Source organism: Scyliorhinus torazame, chromosome 13 (assembly GCF_047496885.1).
Source record: "Scyliorhinus torazame isolate Kashiwa2021f chromosome 13, sScyTor2.1, whole genome shotgun sequence".
NCBI classification, from domain to species: domain Eukaryota; kingdom Metazoa; phylum Chordata; class Chondrichthyes; order Carcharhiniformes; family Scyliorhinidae; genus Scyliorhinus; species Scyliorhinus torazame.
This window is the reverse complement of record NC_092719.1, coordinates 26,464,116-26,490,600: the sequence shown is the minus strand read 5'-3', so window position 1 is coordinate 26,490,600 and position 26,485 is coordinate 26,464,116. Positions and strand designations below refer to the sequence as shown.

The 26,485-nt window shown below is 46.0% G+C and overlaps 1 protein-coding gene across 1 annotated transcript in view; it reads right to left on the bottom strand.

The window, feature by feature from the left end:
* The window catches only part of LOC140387907 (protein tyrosine phosphatase domain-containing protein 1), a 66,192-nt gene that overhangs the window by 17,757 nt on the left and 21,950 nt on the right, over positions 1–26,485 (bottom strand). The window contains exons 5-7 of the mRNA XM_072471208.1: positions 25,731–25,868; positions 9,071–9,684; positions 7,034–7,267 (exon numbers count right to left, since the gene is read on the bottom strand). Of these exons, the coding sequence (XP_072327309.1) occupies positions 7,034–7,267; positions 9,071–9,684; positions 25,731–25,868 (986 nt within the window). The remainder of the gene's footprint in view (positions 1–7,033; positions 7,268–9,070; positions 9,685–25,730; positions 25,869–26,485) is intronic.

Here is a 26,485-nt window from a genome sequence, read left to right as displayed (position 1 = left end):
TTAGCAACTCGGCAGCAGTTACTCCAATGGTCACGTATGGTGTTGTCCTACAGAAAATGCGGAAATACACCAATTTTGTCTGCAGGAATGCTGGTGGTTGCTTTTTCTTGGTTGCCCGGCCCCATCAGCAAGTCTATTCGATGAGGGGTGGCAAGGTGTGGTACATAAACGTTTAATCCCATTGGGTGACATTAAACATTGGAACTCCTCGCTGGTAAATGCTGTTACATTGTCTGAAACCAACACCTCCAGCAACCCACGGGCGGCAAAGCCTTGTCTTAACTTTTCCACTGTTGCAAAAAAGTCATGGACGTCATTTCATAAATATCCAGCCATTTTGAGTGTGCGTTCACTATAAGTGGGAACCTTGTACCTGTGGATTGGCCTATAAAGTTCACATTAAGTCTCACCTATGGCAGACCAGGCAATTCCCAAGGGTGCAACGGGGCAGCGGATAGTAACTTTTGTTGCATCTGGCATTGGTCACACTGCTTAACCATGGTCTGTCTCTATCCCAGGCCACCAAACATAGCCAACATTTTTATCTTCGATACACCTGTCTAATTCAACAAGCAACAACTTCCTGCCAGACATTGGGACAATCACCCTCGCTCCCCACAGAAGGACGCCATCTTCACAGCTCAGTTTATCCTTCCTTGTTTGAAAAAGTTAGACATTCTATCGTAACTCCAGCCAGTGTCTTTTACTTTGGATAATATTGGATCTCTGAGTCCAGTATTTGATCAGCTGCACAGACACAGAAGATGTATTGAGAAAATTCAAGCCTCAGATAATTTCTTGTGGCACGAGGGCGGTGTACTTTCTGGCAATGGGAGGCAGCTTAAGGTGTCTGCATTTGATACACGTGTCCCTGGCCCGTGTTGGAAGGTGTATTCATAGGCGGCCAACAATAAAGCCCAACGTTGCAGACTCTATCGGTGGAATTGCCTTATCTTCTCTCAACAATCCTGGTAAGGGTTTATGACCAATGCTTACGGTAAAATGCTGGCTTTAAACATATTGGTAGAATTTTTATCCCAAAAATGACAGCGAAACCCGCTTTCTCGATCTTGAGCATATGTTAGAGTTCTTGAAGTGTGGCCATTGGGCTTTTCTGACTCATCATTCATGTCATCTGGCAGAACAGCTCCGATCCTCTCAGGAGATACATCACAAGTCAGTATGATTTCTTTAGAAGGATTGAAATGGACTAAAAGGCAGTTTGACTGTAAGATTTGCTTCACTTGTCTGAAGGCTTCCTTTCGCTGCACCTTCCAGTCCCATCTTGGGTGTTCTTTTCAATAATGAATGTACAGGTGCCAGGATCATGGCCAAGTTTGGAATCTCCGATAGTAATTTACTATTCCGGGGCTGCATGGTGGCACAGTGGCTAGCACTGCTGTCTCACGGCACCAGGACTCGGGTTTGATCCCGGCCCCGGATCACCGTCTGTGTGGAGTTTGCACATTCTCCCCTTCTTTGCGTGGGTGTCATCCCCACGTCGATAGGACACTTCACAAGTCTTGGCCAAATCTCTTATAGCTCTGCACTCTTTCAGGCTCTGCATTTCTTTGCTCACCAAACCTTGCACCCTCATCCTTGGCACTGCTTCCGCCAGCAGCTTCCCTCCAAACTTGGTAGACCTCCTCGCCTTGCAGGCCTTGAAGCTCCTTTCTGCGCTTTCCATGGCAAGAGCAATTTCTAGAGCCTTCTTTAAGGCTATTCTGCCTCTGCCAGCAGTTTTTTCTGTATGGCAGTATTATTTACCCCGCACACTAGACAGTCTCGCAACATATCATTAAGGGCAGGCCCAAATTCACAATGTTCGGCTGTTTGCCCTGATCTCACCATGAAAGCTGCTATTGCTCCTCCAGGGGTTCTTACTGTTGAGTTGAACTTATAGCTCTGCAACATTATCAAGGGTTTTGGGTGAATAATTCCCTTTAACTATTTCTAATAGCTCTTCGAAGGTTTTAGAGTCGGGGGGAGGTGGGTCTGGAGAAGTCAAGCTCCTTATTAAATTGTAGGTTTGGGCACCACAAGCTGTTCACAATGTTACCCTCTTCCCCCTCCCCTGTTTTGTTTGCTTTGAAAAGATATTCCAAGCGTCCAACGTATTGAACCCAATCTTCCGAATTAAGATCAAAGGGCTCTAATTTTCTGAATGGGGCATTGTTGTAACCTACCGACTCTTGAATGGACCTTCAGTGACTTACATTCGAGGTCTGCTCTGTCTTTCTTTGTGGCAATTTGAAGTCACTCCCATTGATCCCAGTTGCCAATGTAATAATTCAAGGATGGGTGACCACCAAGTTAGTAACTAAACAAAAAATGTATTATAAAGGAATAAGCTATGTACAGAGTATAAGGAATATGCTACCGAACACTTCAACTCCAGTCCCAGACTGGCTGGGGTAACCCATGCTCAGCTCCAGGGTCCATGCTCTCTGGACTGATGGGCCAATCAGGTCACATGACCTCCCCCCCCCCCCCCCCCCCCCCCCCCCATAACGGGCTTGAACCCTACACAGATGATCAGGCTATTATCTAATTTCTATTGGTGGGATTTTGATATATGCAAGTTGGCTGCCATGGTTCCTACATTAGTACACTTGAAGAAAATAACACAACAGCTTTGGGGCCCCCTGAGGTCTGAAAAGTGCAAAATAAACCCAAGTCCTTTATTTTTCTTTAAGACCAGAGCTCAACCAGAAATCAGTAGATCAATGGATCACCCAATGAGTATCTGAGGACCAGGTTTGATCCTTGGTCTGTGCTAATCCTAGTTGATGATAGCTGAGGCTAAAGTAAGGGAGGTACAATGAGGCTCTATCTAAGTGGATAGAATCCACCCATTCGCTCCCCTGTGGCATTTACCACAGATGTCACATTCCTGTGCAGGTGTCAAGTGAAGGCAGAATTGGGAACATCTGTGCTCTCCCTGAGCAATAATTATGCAGCAGCTTCCACAACTTCAGGACACACCAAATTTCTTCACAGCCGATGAAGTCCGTTCGAAGTGTACAATGTAGGAAATACAGCAGCCAATATTCCAACATAAGGCCCCTCAGGCAGCAGGCAATAGGGTAAATGATCGAATAATCGGTGCTAGTTATGTTGGTTGACAGATGAATATTAGCCATGACATCAGTAAGAACTCTCCTGTATATCTTTAAAAAGTGCCATCGATCTTTCATAGCCACTGGAGGAGGCAAACATCTTGACCCCTCATCTGAAAGAAGTCATCCCTGTTGAATAACTGTGCTTCTGAACTGATTAAACAGTTGAATGAAGCAGAAGCAGGTGGCTGGTGAGAGATACATTTTCATAAACCAAATTAATAGGGACATGATTAAACTTGCAGCATGGTAAATAATTAGCAATTGCAGTTCAACACAGATAAATTACATTCTGATAGGAAGAATAGGGAGGTGCAAATCTAGGCGGGGTAGAGGAACAAAGGATTCTCAGAGTGGAAATAGATCAATCACTAAAAGCCACAGGTTAGTGAGGTCATAAAACACAAGCCAAGTACTGAGCCATCTTTGTAGAGGGATGGAACTGGACAGGAGGGAAGTAATGTGACACATATATTGTTCCTTGGTGAGTACAGCATGCAGTTCTGATGTAAAAGATTATGACACTGGAGAGGTTGCAGAGGTTCACAAGGGCACGGTAGCACAGTGGTTAGCACTGTTGCTTCACAGCACCAGGGTCCCAGGTTCGATTCACTGCTGGGTCATTGTCTGTGCGGAGTCTTCACGTTCTCCCTCTGTCTGCAGGGGTTTCCTCCGGGTGCTCCTGTTTCCTCCCACAAGTCCTGAAAGACGTGCTGTTAGGTAATTTGGACATTCTGAATTCTCCCTCCGTGTACCCGAACAGGCGCCGGAATGTGGCGACTCAGGGCTTTTCACAGTAACTTCACTGCAGTGTTAATGTAAGCCGACTTGTGACAATAAAGTTTTTTTTTTAAATGCATGGTTTTACAAAATTAGGAAAGGATGAACTGGCTGGATCTCATTTTCTCAATAAAAAGGCTGAAGGATAACAAAATACAGATCTTGGAAGGCAGCGCCATAGTGGTATTGTCACTGGATTAGTAATCCAGAGACCCAGGATAATGATCTGGGGACCTGGGTTCGAATTCCACCACAGCAGATGGTAAAATTTGTATCAAAAAAAAATCTGGCATTAAAACGTCTAATGATCAGCATTAAAACATCCAGTGATCACCATGAAACTATTGTTGATTGTCGTAAAAACCCATCTGGTTCACCCATCTGCCCCTAGGGAAGGAAATCTGCCACCCTCACCTGGTCTGACCTACATGTGATTCCTGATCCACAGCAATGTGGTTGACTCTTAAATGCGTTCAATTCGACTTCCAGTGACAGCGGGCAGCTGCACACTGGAGGGGTTCCGCTCGGGAATAGAAATTTTGGGGTTTTAACGCCCGGTCCCGGGGGCAACGGAGGCTGAAAAAGCTGTAAGAAGGCACAGGGAGGAGAAATGTCCAAGTTTGGGGAAAAAACGGCCGTGAAAAGGGGTGTTAATGAAAGTCCGCCGGTGAGTGGAAAAGTCAGCGCAGGAACTGGAAGGAAAGCGGAGGCTGGGGCACCGGGGGAGGCCGCATTGCTCACAGCAAAAGAAATGACCAAGGTGATGGCTGTAGAACTTGAAAAACAGTTCACAAAGCACATGGAAGCGATGAAGAACGAGATGGGGGCGGTATTGAAAGTGCTGGTGGAGGAGGCGATTGCCCTGGCGAGGGCGGCGGTATCAAGCGCAGCGGCGGAGGTGCAGGAGCAGGGTGAGACACTGAAGGAAGTAGCAGAGGCATTATCGCAGCACAGTGATCAACTCACCTCGATGGGGAAGGAGCTGCGGAAGGTGATAGAGACCAACAAGGGTCTGCGAGCCAAAATGGAAGACCTGGAAAACAGATCCAGGCGGCAGAATCTGAGGATCGTGGGTCTGCCCGAAGGGGTGGAAGGCCCGAGGCCGACGGAGGATTTTACCACAATGTTGGCGGAGCTATTGGGGGAGGGGGACGATCCCTCTTGATATGAACGGGATCGGGTTCATCAGTCGTGGAGGCCTGTCCCAAAGGGGAGTGAGCCGCCAAGAGTAGTAACTGTGTTTCCGTAGGTATAGTGTGAAGGAAAAGGTCCTGTGCTGGGCAAAGCAGAAGCGGGTAGTACACTGGTCTGGAGCTGGTATACGCATATACCAGGACTTTACGGTGGAGTTGGCGAGGAGGCGGGCTGCCTTCAGCCGGGTGAAGAAGGCACTGTACAACAGCAAGATGCAGTGCGGCATTGTATATCCAGCTAAGTTGAGGGTGACCTACAAATCCAAAGACTTTTATTTTGGGACGGCGGAAGCAGCGGAGGAGTTTGCGAAAGCAGAAGGACTGTGGCAGAATTGAGAAATGGGACTGAGAGCGGGTCGTGTACCGATGTAGCCTCATGTAACTTTATTTTTTCACTGCGTGTTGGTGTATGTACTAAATGTGTCAACGCTGTATATTTGGACAAGGAAAGAGTTGGAACTTTCATTTGCAATGGTGGTTCTTTGGGGCTTGGGTGTGTATGCTGGGGTTGTGTGCTAAAGGGGATTTCTTGGTTTTCTTGGGACCGGGCAAGGGGGAAGGAGACCCGGGCGGGGGCCTCCACGCAGGCCGGCTAAGCCGGCCAGTAAACGGGAGTGAGGTGGGGGGAGGGGCTGCGGCCATCAGAGCCCGGCAGAACAGGTTTCGGTGAGTCTAGCTGGGGTGAAAAGTTGGGGGGAGGTACTGAGGCTGGGGGGAGGAGTTTACAAGAGGAAGTGGAGGGGAGGAGTCTGGGAGGAGGGGGGGGGGGTCTACAATTCATGGGTGTCATTCACGGTACTCTTTCGGGGATTGGATGGCATTGAATATTAGGGGGGGTGGTGGAATACATATGTCAATGTTGACCATAGGCAATTCCTGATTCCTTTTTCTTTTTGCCTTTTTTTCCTGCTTGGGCGGTTTCGTTTTATTTGATGCTTATATTGTCAGGTGGGCCGTTGTTTGGGGGTTGGTGGGAGGATGGGATCGTTGTTGTTAATCAGGGGATTGACATTGTATTCGGTACCGTTTACTATTTGTTGGTGGAGTGTAAATTCTGAAGAAAATGTGAAAATGGAGAATAAAAATATATATTTTGTAAAAATGCGTTCAATTCAAGGGCAAATAGAGATGGGCAATGAATGCTGCCGCAGCCAGCGGTGATCACATCCCTGAATAAAAAAATCTTCAAAATGATGAAAGATTTTAATAGTGGGCATAGAGGGAGAATATTTCCACTTGTGCGGAAGAGCATAACTACAGGGCATCAATGCAAGATTGTCAGTGAAAACCAAAAAGGGAATTCGGGAGGAAACTTGTTCTGAAGAGCGGTGAGAATGTGGTTGAAGCAAATGGTATAGATCTTATAATCATAATCTTTATTGTTACAAGTAGGTATACATTAACACTGCAATGAAGTTACTGTGAAAAGCCCCTAGTCGCCACATTCCGGCACCTGTTCGGGTACACCGAGGCAGAATTCAGAATGTCCAAATTACCTAGCAGCACGTCTTTCGGGACTTGTGGGAGAAAACCGGAGCACCCGGAGAAAACCCACGCAGACACGGGGAGAACGTGCAGACTCCGCACAGACAGTGACCCAAGCCGGGAATCAAACCTGGGATACTGCCGCTGTGAAGCAACAGTGCTAACCACTGTGCTACCGTGTACCCTGCATTGCTGGACAAGAATATGAGGGAATTATTGGTTATTAGAGTGTTATGATGATAGATGTAGATGAGGAAAGATGTGAGGAAACGTCGAGCGAAATGAAAACACCAGACGAACAAGTTGGTCCAAATGGCCTGTGAGTGTGCAGGAAAGTTAATATAATCCTATGTTAACAAAATTAAAGTTGACAAAGGAAAGAGGGGAGTAGTAAAATGAGTTGGTGGTGTGGGATTGACTTTGACCACTACACATTCACTTAATACCAGTCCATACCTTCCTCTCAGCTGCAGGCACAAAGCTGGTATTGGTCAGCAGGGAGTTTCTTTGCCTTGCGAGCTTGAGTCCTGCTTCCTGGTCAGTCTCTGCCAGATCTTTGCTTCTCACAAAGTTCTCCATCCCTTCACAGCTGATGGAACGTTTCACTGGATTGTTCGGACCAACGAGGCCAAACTTTGAAACTGCAGCTCGACACTGACCCACTGGCAAAGGTCGCTGACCACTGGCACCCTTAAAGGAGAATTTAACCACAGGTTCAGTCACTCAGCATAAGCGGGTTGGTGGGACTGGGTGCATTAAATTGTCTGCAGCTTCCATCGATCCCTGCTCTGTGCCAATGTTAAACTGAACTTCCAGAAAATGGATGTAACTATCAGCTTCCTAAAGGGTGACTGCTGCAATTCTTGGCCAAATTAAAAGATCAAGAATTATTTTAAATAAGATTCAACACTAGCTGTGCCATTTTGAAAACATCAAGACTATGACTGACACAGAATGAGAAAAGATCACTCAGTCTAGCAACACCAATCATGCCAGTGCACATATACCACTCTACCCGATCACAGACTCTACCCACACATATACCACTCTACCCGATCACAGACTCTACCCACACATATACCACTCTACCCGATCACATACTCTACCCACACATATACCACTCTACCTGATCACATACTCTACCCACACATATACCACTCTACCCGATCACATACTCTACCCACACATATACCACTCTACCCGATCACATACTCTACCCACACATATACCACTCTACCCGATCACATACTCTACCCACACATATACCACTCTACCCGATCACATACTCTACCCACACATATACCACTCTACCCGATCACATACTCTACCCACATATATGTCACTCTACCTGATCACAAACTCTACCCAGGCATGTACCATTGTACCTGATCACAAATTCTACCCCGGCATATACCACTCTACCCACATGGATTCTACCCACACATATACCACACTACCTGATCACACTCTACCCAGGCATGTACCACTCTACCCTGATCACAAATTCTACCCCGGCATACACCATTCTACCCACACGGGCTCTATCCACACATATACCGCTCTATCTGATCACACTCTACCCACACATATACCACTCTACCCGATCACATACTCTACCCACACATATACCACTCTACCCGATCACATACTCTACCCACACATATACCGCTCTACCTGATCACATACTCTACCCACACATATGCCACTCTACCCACACAGACTCTACCCACACATATGCCACTCTACCCGATCACATACTCTACCCACACATATACCACTCTACCCGATCACATACTCTACCCACACATATACCACTCTACCCGATCACATACTCTACCCACACATATACCACTCTACCCGATCACACTCTACCCACACATTTACCACTCTACCCGATCACATACTCTACCCACACATATACCACTCTACCCGATCACATACTCTACCCACACATTTACCACTCTACCCGATCACATACTCTACCCACACATATGCCACTCTACCTGATCACAAACTCTACCCACACATATACCACTCTACCCAATCACATACCCTACCCACACATATACCACTCTACCCAATCACATACTCTACCCACACATATGCCACTCTACCTGATCACAAACTCTACCCACACATATACCACTCTACCCGATCACATACTCTACCCACACATATACCACTCTACCTGATCAGACGCTATCTACACATATACCACTCTACTTGATCACAGACTCTACCCACACATTTAATCTCCTTCCACAGCTCATGCACACTCTACCCGGTCATGTATGCTACCCACACATTTATTCTCCTTCGTGCAGCAGATCCTGTATGTGACAAAATTCTATCAATAAACCCCCCCTCCCCTCCTCCACCCAAACCATTTAATCAGGTTCTAGCCTGCAACTCACTCACAGTTACTCTCATTGCTACTATGGGTCCCAGATTGCAGTCAACTCCTGCCAGTGATCTGGCCATGTCTCAGATTACCTGTATTCGATGTCTGTGAGTGATCCCAGAGAGACTGGAGTCGCTGAGGGTCCGTAATAATCTTGGTGTTTTGAAGGGATGGATCGTTGTGCCTAGAATCGGTAAAGTAGCCGGTTCAAACAAGCCTGCCGCACCGGCGGAAGGCCTCAGTCCATTATCGGGGTCTTCTGGCTCCTGGTTTGCCAGGAGAAATTCAGATGAGGTAACAAAGGAAGTAATGGTCTCTCTGATGTGAAGGGTCATTGTCCGATTGCTCACCTCCCTTTGCATTTCCACCTGCACCGTGATGGAGTCCTCTTTGTCAAATGCTGCCTGCAGAAGCTTCTTGCAGACAAAATCCACAATTTTGGGCACATGCTTGAGATGCCGTGCTTCGTATCCATGCAGGAGGTGCCGCTGCCTGTGGAGGTACTGCTGCAAGGTAACAGGTTGGGCATGCAAGCTGATATCCGTGAAAACTGTCCTGTGAGAGTCCACAAACTGGGCAAAGTCAAAAACCAAGTTAATCTGAGTGCGTGTCTGGATGGAGCAGGGACGTTTGATCCGGACAAAATGTACGGCTTCACTAGGGCTGACCCGCGTGGCGTAAACTAGATAACAGGCGATCAGGACTCCTAAGAATAAGGAAATGGATGGTGAATTCCTCTTACTTTGTGTTCATTAATTGTGCTCAGTGAAGTGAGGGTTAAAATAACAATTCACATTTAAATAGTACCTTTAACATAGCCAAATGCCCTTGGGCACTTCACAGGTGCAATTATGAAACCGGGTTTGACACATAAGATGATATTATTGAGAAGAAGGAACAAAAACCTGGGCAAAGAGGAAGCGTTTAAGGAGAGTTTTGAAGAAGGGGATGTGAAGAGGTTCAAGAGAAAATTTGGGAACTCATGGCCAAGACAGCTGAGTGATGGAAATCAGGGATGACGATTTGCACATGTTTGAACTCACTGAATGCTTGTCTTTTCTCTTTACAGATGCTGAAATAGCCAAAGTATTTCCAGAGATTTGCTCCTTCTAAGTCCGTCTAGTTCTGAGTTAAGTGCAGCCATATGTTCATGGGAAAAGTTAACTATCGTTGTCAACTACTGGATTGAAACTGCTTCACACTCATCCCTCTGATATACATCTCCTGCACTATCCAATTTGTTAGTACTTCAAAAGAGCCCCATTTGTTAAACACTTTGAGCAGTTTTCTGCTCCACAGTACAGAGGGTATGTTGAAACGATGGACAAGGTGGAGCATACAGGTTCACTGGCACACTGCCTGGTATGAGGAAACACATAGAAAATATTGAAAAATTGGAGCTGTTTGTCTTTGAACAGAAGGGACTATATGGGGTGATTTGGTGGAGGTGTGAGGGCAGGTAGAAACAGACTGTTCCCAGTGATTGAAGGGTCTTACATAGAAACATACCGAGAAAATAGGAGTAGGCCATAGACCCTTCGAGCCTGCTCTGCCATTCATTATGATCATAGCTGATCATCAAATTCAATACCTTGATCCTTCCTTCCCCCCATATCCCTTGATCCTTTGAGCTCCAAGAGCCATATCTAATTGCGTATTGAAATCACATACTGTTTTGGCCTCAACTACTTTCTGTCGTAGCGAATTTCACAGGTTCACCACTCTCTGGGTGAAGAAATTTCTCCTCACCTCAGTCCTAAAAGGTTTGCCCCTTATCCTCAAACTGTGACCCCTAGTTCTGGACTCCCCCACCATCGGGAACATTCTTTCTGAATCTACCCTGTCTAATCCTGTTAGAATCTTATCAGTTTCTATGAGATCCCCTTTCACTCTTCTAAACTCCAATGAACATAATCCTAACCAACTTAGTCTCTCCTCATAGGACAGTCCCGCCATCCCAGGAATCAGCCTGGTAAACATTCGCTGCCCTCCCTCCATAGCGAGAACAGCCTTCCTCAGATAAGGACATCAAAACCGCACACAATACTCCAGGTGTGGCCTCACCAATGCCCTATACCATTGCAGTAAAACATTCCTATACTTGTACTCAAATCCTCTCGCTATGAAGGCCAGCATATCATTTGCCTTCTTTACTGCCTGCTGTACCTGTGCACTTACTTTCAGCGACTGATGCACGAGGACACAAAGGTCTTGCTGAGTATCCGCCTCTCTCAATTTACACCCATTTAAATAATAATCTGCCTTCCTATTTTTAATTACCGAAGTGGACAACCTCACATTTATCCACATTATACTGCATCTGCCATGCATATGCCCACTCACACAGCCTGTCCAAATCCTGCTGAAGCATCTCTGCATCCTCCTCACAGCTCACCCTCCCACCCAACTTTGTATCATCTGCAAATTTAGAGGTAATACATTTAGTTCTCTCGTCCAAATCATTAATATATAATGTGAACAGTTGGGGTCCTCGCACAGATCCCTATGGTACCCCACTGGTTCCTGCCTGCCAATCGGAAAAAGATCCATTTATTCCAGCTCTTTGCTTTTCTGTCCGCCAGCTTTCTATCCATCTCGAGACACTACACATAATCCCACATGCTTTAATTTTCCATAGTAATCTTGAACGAGGAGATATAGTCATTGCGATTTCGTGTAGGAGATTCAGCCCATAGAACAGACGGATGTAGAGTCTGAGAGTTCTAGAATTTTACAGCACAGAAGGAGGCCCTTTGGCCCATTATGTCTGCACCAGCCATCATGCATCCATCTATTCTATCCCATTTTCCAGCACTTGGTCCACAGCCTTGTATGCTCTGGCATTTCAAGTGCTCATCTAAACGCTTCTTAAATGTTCTGAGGGTTCCCGCCTCTACCGTCCTTTCAGGCAGCGAGTTCCAGGTTTCCACCACCCTCTGGGTGAAAAGGGTTTGCCTCAAATCTGCTCTAAATCTCCTGCCCGTTACCTTAAATCTATGCCCCTTGGTTATTGACCCCTCTACTTAGGAGAGCCGGTTCTTCTCATCTACCCTATCTATTGTTACGGGCCAGGGTTTAGAGAACTCCAAAGTGTATCATGGAGATCACCTGACCCACAACTTTTAATAGATTGTGGTATGGGGAGCACACGGCCCACTCTACAGGTGTGGTAGAGCAGAAATGGAAAAATATTTTTTAAAGCAAAACAATGTTTATTCTATCAACTCAAGTTAACCTTTTTAAAACATAGTGAACATCTTAGCATCCATTAATTCAAATACAACCCCCAAAGAATACAACACTAAGTAATCTTTAATAACTTCCCAAACAACATCCAGAAGACAAAAGAAAACACCTTTTAACAGAAGCACATTAGGTTTACATTCACTACTGAGAACATCTATAATTCTGAATTCACCAAAAGATCAAGAGATAGTCTTTTCATGGCAGAGAGATCAACAGTACATCTGCTCTGTCTGGCTTCAGCTCCAACACTGAAAACAAAACTAAAACACACCCTGCAGCAAACAGCCTAAAACCAAAGTAAAAAAACTGACAGACAGCCCAGCTCCACCCACTCTCTGACATCACTGCAGCAGTAAACACCAATTTATTAAAGGTACTCTCACTACAGATATTTATATACACACCCATTTATAAACACCCATTTCTTAAAGGTACTCTCACATGACACCTCCCCACAAGAAAAAAAACATCAACTTCAAGATGGTTTCATTTTTCACCTTTTCACTATCCTTTAAGAAATGCACACAGTAAATATACTTTTTTGTTTAAAAAAAAACACACGCAAACAGGTACAATAATATAGTCCATTTTTGTTCTTATTCCTTCAACTGAAATGCTTCCTGAATGACAGTCTCTTTGAACAGAAGGTCTCTGCATGATCCATCCATTTCTCTCTGCCTCGGCATTTCTCTTTAAAGTCAGATACTTTAGTTAAATCTGATCACAGATTCCCTTGTAATTCTCCAACACAAGAGCATTGGTTATCACAGCTTTCAGGCAGTCAAATGCCTGTCGAAAGTCCGCTGTCCACTGAAATAACTGTTGGTTTCACATCTCTTCTGACCATTCGACCCTGTCCGATTGTATGGCCAAGGAAAGTGACTTGGGCTTTTCCAAATTCACTCCTGAAGTCGATCGAATAACTCAAATGTTCTGTCCATGTCTGGCTGAAAATTACCAGATCGTCAATGTATACCGCACAATTGGGTAATCCTGAAACAACTTTGTTAGTTAACCGTTGAAATGTGGCTGGGGCGTTTTTCATGCCAAATGGCATAACTTTGAATTGGTATATACCATCTGGAGTCACAAAAGCTGAAATCTGACTTCCGGGTGCGGCGATGACCAGCTGAGTCGCACGTTTTGGCAGCTCCCTGTGAAACTGACTTTTGGGCTCTTGATAGGAGCCCCAACGGCAATTTTAACGGCTGAAAACACCGTGCGGTAAACCAGAAGGGTGTTCCCCCTGGACACGGATGGAAAAAGGAGAGGAAAGTGGCCGGATTGCAGCGGATCCTTTGGAACAACGGCAAGGAAGGCAAGCAGAAACCAAGATGGCGTCGGAAGGTGGCAGTTTCATATGGGGCCCTGAACAACAAGAGTTTTTGAAACGCTGCGTGGAGGAGATAAAAAAGGAAATGAAGAAAGAGTTGTTGGCCCCGATATTACAGGCGATTGAAGGGCTGAAAGAGGAACAAAAGACCCAGGAGCAGGAGCTTCGGGTCGTGAAGGCGAAAGCAGCAGAGAATGAAAACGACATACAGGGCCTGGTGGTGAAGTCGGAGATACAGGAGGCACACCAGAAACGATCTGTGGAGAGGTTGGAGGCACTGGAAAATAACGCAAGGAGGAACAACTTGAGGATTCTTGGCCTTCCTGAAGGTGTGGAGGGGGCGGATGTCGGGGCATATGTGAGCACGATGCTGCACTCGTTAATGGGAGTGGAGGCCCCGACGGGTCCGTTGGAGGTGCAGGGAGCATACCGAGTTATGGTGCGAGGACCGAGAGCAGGAGAAGCTCCCAGAGCCATAGTGGTGAGATTTCTCCGTTTTAAGGATAGAGAAATGGTCCTTAGATGGGCGAAGAAAACTCGGTGTAGTAAATGGGAGAACGCGGTGATCCGCGTCTATCAAGATTGGAGTGCGGAGGTGGCGAGAAGGAGGGCGAGCTTTAATCGGGCCAAAGCGGTACTTCACAAAAAAAAGATAAAGTTTGGAATGCTGCAGCCGGCAAGACTGTGGGTCACATATCAAGGGAGGCACCACTACTTTGAGACGGCGGATGAAGCGTGGACTTTTATTGTAGAAGAAAAATTGGAATGATTGGACTACGAAAATGAACGTTTGGACAAAGTGGTGGGACGAGTGGGGGGGGGGGGGGGGGGGGGCAAAGAGGGATTGTATGATTAATCCTGCGGTATGGTAACTTTTCTTTCTCCCACAGGTGGTGATGGGGGAGGTGGGGAGAGGAGATGGGGCGTTGGCCATGGGAGGCGGGGCCGAGGGAGAGGCGCGGGCTTGGTTCCCGCGCTATGATAATTATGGCGGGAATAGAGAAGCAGGAAGGAGGGGGCGCCGCACGGGGCGAGCCGTGATCACGGGGGGGAAGCCGAGGTCAGCCAGAGTTTGCTGACTTCTGGGAGCAACATGGGGGGAGTAATTACGCTAGCGGGGGGTCTAGCGGGGGGGGGGGGGGGGAGGGGGGAATTACTGGGTTGCTGCTGCTGGGGAAAGGGGGGAGTGGGTGCGGGAAAGGATGGGCGGGGGGGCACCGTCTGGGAGAAATACAGCCGCGTGGGAACTGGGCGAGAAGCTGGAAAAAGATGATGGCTAACCGGCAAGGGGGGGGGGGGGGGTGGGAAGTCCCCCAACTCGGCTGATCACGTGGAACGTGAGGGGGCTTAACGGGCCGATAAAGAGGGCACGAGTACTCGCACACCTTAAGAAGCTTAAAGCAGATGTGGTCATGTTACAGGAAACGCACCTGAAACTGATAGATCAGGTTAGGTTGCGCAAAGGATGGGTAGGGCAGGTGTTCCATTCGGGGCTGGATGCGAAAAACAGGGGGGTGGCTATATTAGTGGGGAAGCGGGTAATGTTCGAGGCAAAGACTATAGTGGCGGATAACGGGGGCAGATACGTGATGGTGAGTGGCAAATTACAGGGAGAGATGGTGGTGTTGGTAAACGTGTATGCCCCGAATTGGGACGATGCCAATTTTATGAGGCGAATGCTAGGACGCATCCCAGACCTAGAGACCGGAAAGCTGATAATGGGGGGAGACTTTAACACGGTGTTGGAACCAAGGCTGGATAGGTCGAAGTCCAGGACTGGTAGGAGGCCGGCAGCAGCCAAGGTGCTTAAGGATTTTATGGAGCAGATGGGAGGGGTGGACCCGTGGAGATTCAGTAGACCTAGGAGTAAGGAGTTCTCGTTTTTCTCCTATGTCCATAAAGTCTATTCACGCATAGACTTTTTTGTGTTGGGTAGGGCATTGATCCCGAGGGTGAGGGGAACGGAATATACGGCTATAGCCATTTCGGATCATGCCCCACACTGGGTAGACTTGGAGATAGGGGAGGAAACAAGAGGGCGTCCACCCTGGAGAATGGATATGGGACTAATGGCGGATGAGGGGGTGTGCTTAAGGGTGAGGGGATGCATTGAAAAGTACTTGGAACTCAATGACAATGGGGAGGTTCTGGTGGGAGTGGTCTGGGAGGCGTTGAAGGCGGTGGTTAGGGGGGAGCTGATATCAATAAGGACACATAAAGGGAAGCAGGAGAGTAAGGAACGGGAGCGGTTGTTGCAAGAACATTTGAGGGTGGACAGACAGTATGCGGAAGCACCGGAGGAGGGACTGTATAGGGAAAGGCAAAGGCTGCATGTGGAATTTGACTTGCTGACCACAGGCACTGCAGAGGCACAATGGAGGAAGGCGCAGGGTGTACAGTATGAATATGGAGAGAAGGCGAGCAGATTGCTGGCACACCAATTGAGGAAAAGGGGAGCAGCGAGGGAAATAGGGGGGGTGAGAGACGAAGATGGAGAGACGGAGCGGGGAGCGGAGAGAGTGAATAAAGTGTTTAAGACATTTTATAAAAAATTGTATGAAGCTCAACCCCCGGATGGGAGGGAGAGAATGATGGAGTTTTTGGATCGGCTGGAAATTCCCAAGGTGGAAGAGCAGGAAAGGATGGGATTGGGAGCACAGATCACGGTAGAAGAAGTGGTGAAAGGAATTAGGAACATGCAGACGGGAAAGGCCCCGGGACCGGACGGATTCCCAGTTGAATTTTACAGAAAATATTTGGACTTGCTCGCCCCGCTACTGACGAGGACCTTCAACGAGGCAAAGGAAAGGGGACAACTGCCCCCGACTATGTCAGAAGCAACGATATCGCTTCTTTTAAAGAAGGAAAAGGATCCGCTACAATGCGGGTCCTACAGACCAATCTCCCTCCTTAATGTAGATGCCAAGGTCTTGGCCAAGGTAATGGCAATGAGAATAGAGGAATGTGTCCCGGGGGTGGTTCATGAGGACCAAACTGGGTTTGTGAAGGGGAGACAGCTGAACACGAACATACGGAGGTTGTTAGGGGTAATGATGATGGCCCCACCAGAGGGTGAAACGGAGATAGTAGTGGCGATGGATGCCGAGAAAGCTTTTGATAGAGTGGAGTGGGATTATCTGTGGGAGGTGTTGAGGAGATTTGGGTTCGGAGAGGGGTATGTTAGATGGGTGCAGCTGTTGTATAGGGCCCCAGTGGCGAGTGTGGTCACGAATGGACGGGGATCGGCATATTTTCGGCTCCATAGAGGGACAAGGCAGGGATGTCCTCTGTCCCCATTACTGTTTGCACTGGCGATTGAGCCCCTGGCGATAGCGCTGAGAGGTTCCAAGGGATGGAGGGGAATACTTAGGGGAGGAGAAGAACACCGGGTATCTTTATATGCGGATGATCTGCTACTATATGTGGCGGATTTGTTCTTTGTTCTTTTGGATCCAGCGGAGGGGATGCCAGAAATAATGCGGATACTTGGGGAGTTTGGGGATTTTTCAGGGTATAAATTGAACATGGGAAAGAGTGAGCTGTTTGTGGTGCATCCAGGGGAGCAGAGTAGAGAAATAGAAGACCTACCGTTGAGGAAGGTAACAAGAGACTTTCGTTACCTGGGGATCCAGATAGCTAAGAATTGGGGCACATTGCACAGGCTAAATTTGACGCGGTTGGTGGAACAGATGGAGGAAGATTTCAAGAGATGGGATATGGTAGCATTGTCAATGGCAGGGAGGGTGCAGGCAGTTAAGATGGTGGTCCTCCCGAGATTCCTTTTTGTGTTTCAGTGTCTCCCGGTGGTGATCACGAAGGCTTTTTTCAAAAGGATAGAAAAGAGTATCATGGGTTTTGTTTGGGCCGGGAAGACTCAGAGAGTGAGGAAGGGATTCTTACAGCGTAGTAGGGATAGGGGGGGGCTGGCACTACCGAGCCTAAGTGAGTATTATTGGGCCGCTAATATTTCAATGGTGAGTAAGTGGATGGGAGAGGAGGAAGGAGCGGCGTGGAAGAGATTAGAGAGGGCGTCCTGTAGGGGGACCAGCCTGCAGGCTATGGTGACAGCCCCATTGCCGTTCTCACCAAGGAACTATACCACGAGTCCGGTGGTGGTAGCTACACTGAAGATTTGGGGACAGTGGAGACGACATAGGGGAAAGACCGGAGCACTGGGGGGGTCCCCGATAAGAAACAACCATAGGTTTGCCCCGTGGGGAATGGATGGGGGATATGGAATGTGGCAAAGAGCAGGTATAACGCAATTGAAAGATCTATTTGTGGATGGGAAGTTTGCGAGTCTGGGAGCGCTGACCGAGAAATATGGGTTGCCCCAAGGGAATGCATTCAGGTACATGCAATTGAGGGCTTTTGCGAGGCAGCAGGTGAGGGAATTCCTGCAGCTCCCGACACAAGAGGTGCAGGACAGAGTCATCTCAAAGAAATGGGTGGGGGACGGTAAGGTGTCGGATATATATAGGGAAATGAGAGACGAAGGGGAGACTATGATGGATGAACTAAAAGGGAAATGGGAAGAAGAGCTAGGGGAGGAGATTGAGGAGGGGATGTGGGCAGATGCCCTAAACAGGGTAAACTCGTCGTCCTCGTGCGCCAGGCTAAGCCTGATTCAGTTTAAGGTATTACACAGGGCACATATGACTGGAACACGGCTCAGTAAATTTTTTGGGGTGGAGGATAGGTGTGCGAGGTGCTCGAGAAGCCCAGCGAATCATACCCATATGTTTTGGTCATGCCCGGCACTACAGGGGTTTTGGATGGGGGTGACAAAGGTGCTTTCGAAAGTAGTAGGAGTCCGGGTCGAACCAAGCTGGGGGTTGGCTATATTTGGGGTTGCACAAGAGCCGGGAGTGCAGGAGGCGAAAGAGGCCGATGTTTTGGCCTTTGCGTCCCTAGTAGCCCGGCGCAGAATATTGCTAATGTGGAAAGAAGCCAAGCCCCCGGGGGTGGAGACCTGGATAAATGATATGGCGGAGTTCATAAAGTTAGAGCGGATTAAGTTCGTCCTAAGGGGGTCGGCTCAAGGGTTTACTAGGCGGTGGCAACCGTTCGTCGAATATCTTGCGGAAAGATAGATAGGGGAGAACAAAGAAGGCAGCAGCAGCGGCCCAGGACTTGGGGGGGGGGGGGGTGGGGGGGGGGGGTGGCCTGAGACAAGGCAGTTGCCAATTAGGGCTAGTTTTTATTTTTTGTTATTTAATATTTATTTATTTGTTGTTGTTTTTGTTTAAATTTAAAAAAGGTCATTATTATCTGTATTGTTACAATGTTGTGTAAAGGATGCACAATGTACTGTGTTGGTTGACCAAAAATTTTCAATAAAATATTATTTAAAAAAAAAAAAAGCTGAAATCTCCTTCGCCTTTTTGGATAAAGGTACCTGCCAGTAACCTTTAAGTAAATCCAGTTTGGAAATAAAAGCTGATTGTCCCACTTTCTCAATGCAATCCTCCAAACGTGGGATAGGATAAGAGTCCGTTCTTGTAACTGCATTAACCTTTCTATAGTCCACACACAACCGTTGGGTACCATTTGGTTTTGGTACCATCATGATGGGTGAGCTCCATTGGCTGCAACCCACTTCAATTATGCCATTTTTAAGCATACTCTCAATCTCTTTGTTAACCTGTGCCAATCTTAAAGGGTTAAGTCTATATGGATGTTGTTTGATTGGGACAACATTTCCCACATCTACATCATGTATAGCCATTTTAGTACATCCCAATTTATCTCTACAAACTTGCCCATGTGGTATCAATAACTCTTTCAGGTCAGTTCGTTTTTCCTCTGGAAGGTAACTTAACAATTTATCCCAATTTTTAAGAACATCCTCGTTTTCCAATTTAATTTGAGGTATGCCAAATTCATAGTCATCTGGATTTGGTTTGTCACTTTGAGTTAGAATCATAAAAACCACCTCGTCAAAAGATATTGATTCCCACTTTTTGGTTTAGGAAGCGGTCCTACGCAATCAATTAGGACCCTTGTAAAAGGTTCCTCAAATGCTGGAATTAGTATTAAGGGTGCTGGTTTTATCACTGCTTGAGGTTTCCCTATCACTTGATACGTGTGACATGATTGACAAAATTTAACTACATCTTTATGTAGTCCAGGCCAATAAAAATGTTTCTGGATTTTAGCTTGAGTTTTCCTTATTCCCAAATGACCTCCCACTGGTACCTCATGTGCAACTCGCAACACCTCCTTTCTATACCCTACCGGCAATACTACTTGATGAATTTCTGTCCACTTTTCATCCACCTGCATATGTAAAGGTCTCCATTTTCTCATCAAGACATCACTTCTACGGTAATAACACTCTGGTATACATTCAGATTCCTCTTCCATGTATGCTTTCTGATACATCCGTTTTACTTCTACATCTTTCTGTTGTACCTCCGCCAATTTTCCTGAACTAAAAATATCCGCCTCATCCTCCACCTGTTCTTATTCTTTTTCAACCATCTGATCAAAAATCATTTCTGATAATTGCACTTCATCTTCATTCTTTGATTTATCCTCTTGTCTTAACCTGTGACTTTGCGACCTTGTTACTACACAATCCGGAAAAATCCCAGGATATCCGTCCTTCAACACTTCAGTTGTCTGATTTTTAACTGGCTTATCAACCACAGTAGGCATCACTCCCACCTGCGATCCAACTATATCATTACCCAAGATAAACTGTACTCCTGGACAAAATAGTTTCTCTATTACTCCTACTAACACTTCACCACTCTTCGCTGGACTTTCCAACCTTACCTTATATAATTGAACACTACTCCTCTCACCCTGAATTCCACATATTACCACCTTTTCTGGCAACATTCTTCCCAACTACATAACTCCTCATCTCTTACCATTAAAGATTGACTAGCTCTCGTACCTCTTAAAATGTGACTCCTGATACACTTTACCCACACAAGTAAATTCCTTAAAGAGATCTGGCACCTTCTTCTCAATCACCTCTTGATCAGGCTGTACAATCTTTTGCACCTCCTTCGCTTCACTTGGGTTTTCCTTTACCACTTTAACAAACCCCACTGTCTTATCCTGTTTTACCACATCAGCCTTCCCAGTGCTTTTCTTCAACCACCAACACTGTGACTTTACATGGCCTAGTTTATTGCAGTGAAAACATTTGAAACTTGTAATTTCTCTTCCACCCTCCTAGATTTCTTTTTTAATCTGAGGTACACTCTCTTTATTATCTCCCATCAGATCACCTTTACCTTTACCACTGAGTATTTCTCATGTCCCCAGTTTCTATCCCTCACCGGCTGAAACTGATGTCGGAAACCAAGCTTTGATTTATGAACTAATTCATAATCATCTGCCATTTCTGCTGCTAATCTCACAGTTATAACCCTCTGCTCTTCCACATGAGTTCTCACTACATCAGGAATTGAATTTTTAAACTGCTCCAAAAGTCAAATTCTCTGAGAGCTTCATATGTTTGGTCTATTTTCAAAGCCCTTATCCACCTATCAAAATTACTCTGTTTGATCCTTTCAAACTCCATGTATGTTTGACCAAATTCTTTCCTTAAATTTCTAAACCTTTGTCTGTCGGCTTCAGGCACTAGTTCATATGCACCCAAGATGGAATTTTTCACCTCCTCATACGTCCCAGATATCTCCTCCGGTAGTGATGCAAACACTTCACTAGCCCTATCTATCAACTTTGTTTGAATCAGTAATATCCACATGTCCTGTGGCCATTTCATTTGTTTAGCTACCTTCTCAAATGAAATGAAAAAGGCTTCCACCTCCTTCTTGTCAAACCTTGGCAATGCTTGGACATATTTAAATAGATCCCCACCAAGCCTTCGACTATGACGCTCTTTCTCACTATCCCCATCACTATCCTCCAACTGTACGTTTCCCTTTACGTCTACCAATTTGAACTGACTGTCATGTTTCATGGCCATTTTCTGAAGTTCAAACTCTCTCTCTTTTTCCCTTTCCTCTCGGTCTCTTTCCTTTTCCTCTCTATCTCGTTCTTTGTTTCTTTTTTCTCTCTCCTTTTCTTTTTCCCTGATCTGTATCTCCCTTTCTCTTTCTTTTTCTCTCATTGCATATTCAAGCTGCTTTAATGTTCACGTTGCTTAATCTGCAACTGGATCTTTGCCATTTCTAATGAGACAGACTGTATCTCAGGCAATTTTAAATGCTTAGCCACCACCATAATTACCTCATCTTTTCGCATTTTGTCAGGTAACGTTAACTGCAATGTTTTTGCCACATCTAACAGTCTGCTTTAGTTTCTGTCCGTAAGGTACTGCATGTGACCGTCTTGTAGCCACCTAAATTGGCCAACTCCCAATTTTAAAATGGCGAACGGCAAAGGCTGATGGGAAAGTCAGCCAACATAGACAGAAACCAGCAGGTGCAGGTTTGCTGTGTATTTAACTCCGCAAAAGGCCAGACAACATCGATACCAGCGATCATCAGCATAACAATGTAGCAGCCATCTACATACTGATGAGCAATCCCCGGGAACAATAAGTAACATTTGGGACACACAAAGCAAAGCCAGACTCCTCAGCGCCAGCAGGAGCCAACACAAAGAAGGTGAACAAACACCTCAAGAACGCCCATCGATCAGGGAACCGCTCCAGTATTGGAGAAATCGAACCAAGCGATTGGAACAAAGTCCAATCACTTGGGACCAGGTACAGGGTCCGCCCCGAAAGGCGGGAAGCCCCTGGGGACTATAAGAGTTAAGCCCCAAGTTCAAATCCCTCTCTTCAGCTCTTCGTCCTGCCCGGGTCACCCAGCAACACAAACCAACATTGACCGTGACCGGTGCAGTGACCACCGACAGACGTAAGTCTTAATTCAACGCTCGCTACGAGATAGGCGCTCCTAGCTACCAATCCGTACCAATTTTGAATCCCGCAGACTCAGAACCCGAACGAATGGCCATTTGTTCCCCTGACCTGGTGGGCCAGTCCGAAGTTAAGTATAGGCCTGTTAGTTGTTGAAGTAGCTTAGACGTAGAATTTGTGCATGAGTAGCGATTACTGTGTATAATAAATGTGCTTTGATTTGAATCTTACTAATCGGTGTATTGGGTCATTGATCATTACTCGGACTTGAACCTCGTGGCGGTATCATAAAGATACCTGGCGACTCGAGAGCAAAGGTAATAAAACAGAGCAATTGAACCAACGGAAAGTTAGCAACAGTCTCCACCCCCAAAAACGTCTGAGCCTCTGAAAGAGCCATTGTCCACAACACACTTCCCACTTAAACTATGATAGCACACATGAAAAGCACCCACAATATGCTCACCCCTCACTGTCTTTAAGTTCACTAAGCCAATCCAATAGATAGACTTTTATCCTGGATGAGCCCCCAATTTGTTATGGGCCAGGGTTTAGAGAACCCCAAAGTTTATCATGGAGTTCTCCTGACCCACAACTTTTAATAGATTGTGGTATGGGGAGCACACGGCCCACAGGTGTGGTAAAGCAGAAATGGAAAAGTATTTTTTAAAGCAAAACAATGTTTATTCTATCAACTCAAGTTAACCTTTTTAAAACATACAGTGAACATCTTAGCAACCATCAATTCAAATACAACCCCCAAAGAATACAACATTAAGTAATCCTTAATAACTTCCCAAATAACATCCAGAAGACATAAGAAAACATCTTTTAACAGCAGCACATTAGGTTTACATTCACTACTGAGAACATTTATAATTCTGAATTCACCAAATGATCAAGGGATAGTCTTTTCATGGCAGAGAGATCAACAGTACACCTGCTCTGTCTGGCTTCAGCTCCAACACTGAAAACAATACTGAAACACACCCTGCAGCAAACAGCCTAAAACAAAAGTAAAAAGCTGACAGACAGCCCAGCTCCACCCACACTCTGACATCACTGCAGTAGTAAACACCTATTTCTTAAGGGTACTCTCATTACAGATATTTATATACACACCCATTTATAAACACCCATTTCTTAAAGGTACTCTCACATGACACTATGTCCCTGACAATTTTGTACACCTTGATAAGATCCCCCCTCAGCCTTCTCTGCTCTGAGGAAAACAACCCCAGTTTAACCAGCCTTTCTTATTTTTTTTTTACACAGTGTTAATTATTGAAGCAGAGACCAATCAATAGTTAAGAACAAGTGAAGATGGTTGTTTGAAGGAAATGGAAATAAAGGCATATGATAAAATGAGATTGGGACTGCTGCTCATGTCATAGAATCATAGAATTTACAGTGCAGAAGGAGGCCATTCGGCCCATCGAGTCTGCACCGGCTCTTGGAAAGAGCACTCTACCCAAGCCCACACTTCCACCTTATCCCCATAACCCAGTAATCCCACCCAACACTAAGGGAAAGTTTGGACACGAAGGGCAATTTAGCATGGCCAATCCACCTAACCTGCACATCTTTGGACTGTGGGAGGAAACCGGAGCACCCGGAGGAAACCCACGCACACACGGGGAGAACGTGCAGACAGTAGGATAAACACCAACATGGACTGAATCATGGGATTTGAAGATTTTGCTCATGACCAACTTACGAATAGCTGGCCCATAGTCACCAAGTTTACCCTCGGTTTTCTTGAAAAACTGTGACCAGAGATTCCGCCATTTACTCTCGATTCTTTCACCATTTCAACCTTCAGGTCCCATTGACTAACCACCAAGAATCCTGCTTACTTCTCCAGAACTAATTCAAGGCTACACATGTTAAAATAGTACAGATGAAAACTTGGTATTAAGTGTTTGGGCCTGATCAGAATGGATACCCTAAAATTGCCTCACAGACTGCAGTGGTTCAGGGAGGAGAGCCCACCCTCTCACGGCTATTAGGAACAGGCAATAAACGCTGGGCTTGTTACTTCTGAGATAATAGGGGTTAAATAAAATTAGTAAATCTGTTGCCCGGGATTATGCGGAGAAAGATTGGGCTGGATTCTTCTGCCCTGCCCGCCATTAGATCGCCATGTTGTAAAGGTCCATTGACCTTGGGTGGGAATTTCTGGGCGCCTGGCGGGTGCAGCCGCAGAATCCTGCCCAGAGTCTGGAACTAATTTTGATACATTGCGAATAATCAGCCAGTCTAGCCGGTTGGTTTTAGTGTACCTAATTAAGGAGAAATGAAAGTCTTGCATTATATTATCTCTTTCACAAACTCAGGATGTTCCAAAGTGTAGCCAATGAATGACTTATTTTGAAGTGTAACCATTGCTGTCATGGAGGAAACTCAGCAGCCAATTTTGCGCAGAAATCCCCCACAAAGACCAATAAGAATCACATTTAGAAAATTGTTTTTGTTGAAGGATAAACATTGTCCAGGACATTATGGCGAACCCCCCTGCTCCTCTCCAAGTGGTATCCTGGGATCTATAACATCCACTTGAAAGGCTTCTGTTTAACATTTCAGTGCAGCGCAGCTCTTCCTCAATATTGCACTGGAGTATCAGCCGAGGTTTTGTGTTCAAATCTCCAGAGTGGAACTTTACATAGTGGGACCACAACCCCCACTGACTCAGAGGCAAGAGTGCTACTTTGGCTGATTGAACCTTGGCTGACACCCACCACTTGGAGGTTCCCCTCCAAGTCACTCACCATCCTGACTTGGAAATATATCGTCGTCGCTAGGTCAAAATCCTGGAACTCCCTCCCTAACAGGACTGTGGGTGTACCTACAACACATGGAACACAGCAGTTCAAAAAGGCAGCTCACCACGACCTTCTGAAGGGCAACTAGGGATGGGCAATAAATGCTAGCCTCACACATGATGCCCACATCCCGTTAATGAATTTTTAAGAAATGTTTAAATTCGAGGAGTACAGCAGGTTTTGCCTGGGTAGAAACAGTAGGGACCATTTAATGCGGTTGACCTGTATCCTAACTCAAACTCTTTTCTCCATATCCCTTGATATCCTTATCCAACAAAAATCTATCCATCTCAACCAAGAAATTCTCAATCAACCACAATCGCACACCTCTCTCCCGCAACACCCCAATGGCCTCATACCCCACTGCAACATCCACAGCTATTTGCTTCTGTAATGGGGTCAGTTTCTGACATGAGATGCCATTCTAGCACTCCCCTTCAGCAAATAATTAACTGCTGCGTTACTTCATTGACCTTATGAGAGGAATTGTTCTCCCAACGTACCTGTTCTCCCGAGCCCTGCGTGACAATGCACAGCCACCTTGCCCTCCTGTACAGCAAACGATGTCACCTTCACTGCGTCCAGCACACGAATCAGCGAGGATACTCCAAAATCCGCCATTCCAAAGTTAAAGAAGTAAACTGCGGATGAGAAAACATGGATGAGAATTATAGGATGGCCAGTGGTTTGGGAAAGAAAGATTCCCCCCAATAACAAAGCAGTAAAAAGTCCTGCTCCTGGTACAATTGTTTTGCGTATCCTTGTAGTAGTCAGTCAGCTATGGCCTGTGTGTCTGTAGCATGGCACAGTATCTGTCTAAACTGCAGCAGGGTACAGCAACCAATTTAAGTGTCCACGGTCTCTCAGCGTCTGTCAAACACAGATTATCACCCAGCACCAAACTAACATATATACATACTTACACACAATTAGGCTAACCCACAGGCCACTGTTAACATATTCACCCACAATCACACCTTCAGATACACACAGATGCTCCCATGCCCTCATCTCATTACTACTTGTGTGATTTTGATGTGCACAGACATGATCAAAGTAATTTGTCTGTTGAAACACGAGGAGATGTTTCTGACAAATTTAATAATATTCCACCTGGCCCCTGTCTTTCTTGTTTTTTGGGGTATTTTCCCTTTCTCAGTCTCTCTTTATCCTTTTCCTTCTCTTTGACTTTCTCTCTTTTCCTTATTCAAAAGCTGAACTGTGCAGCCCATAACTGGGCAGTCTGTAAACCGGAAAG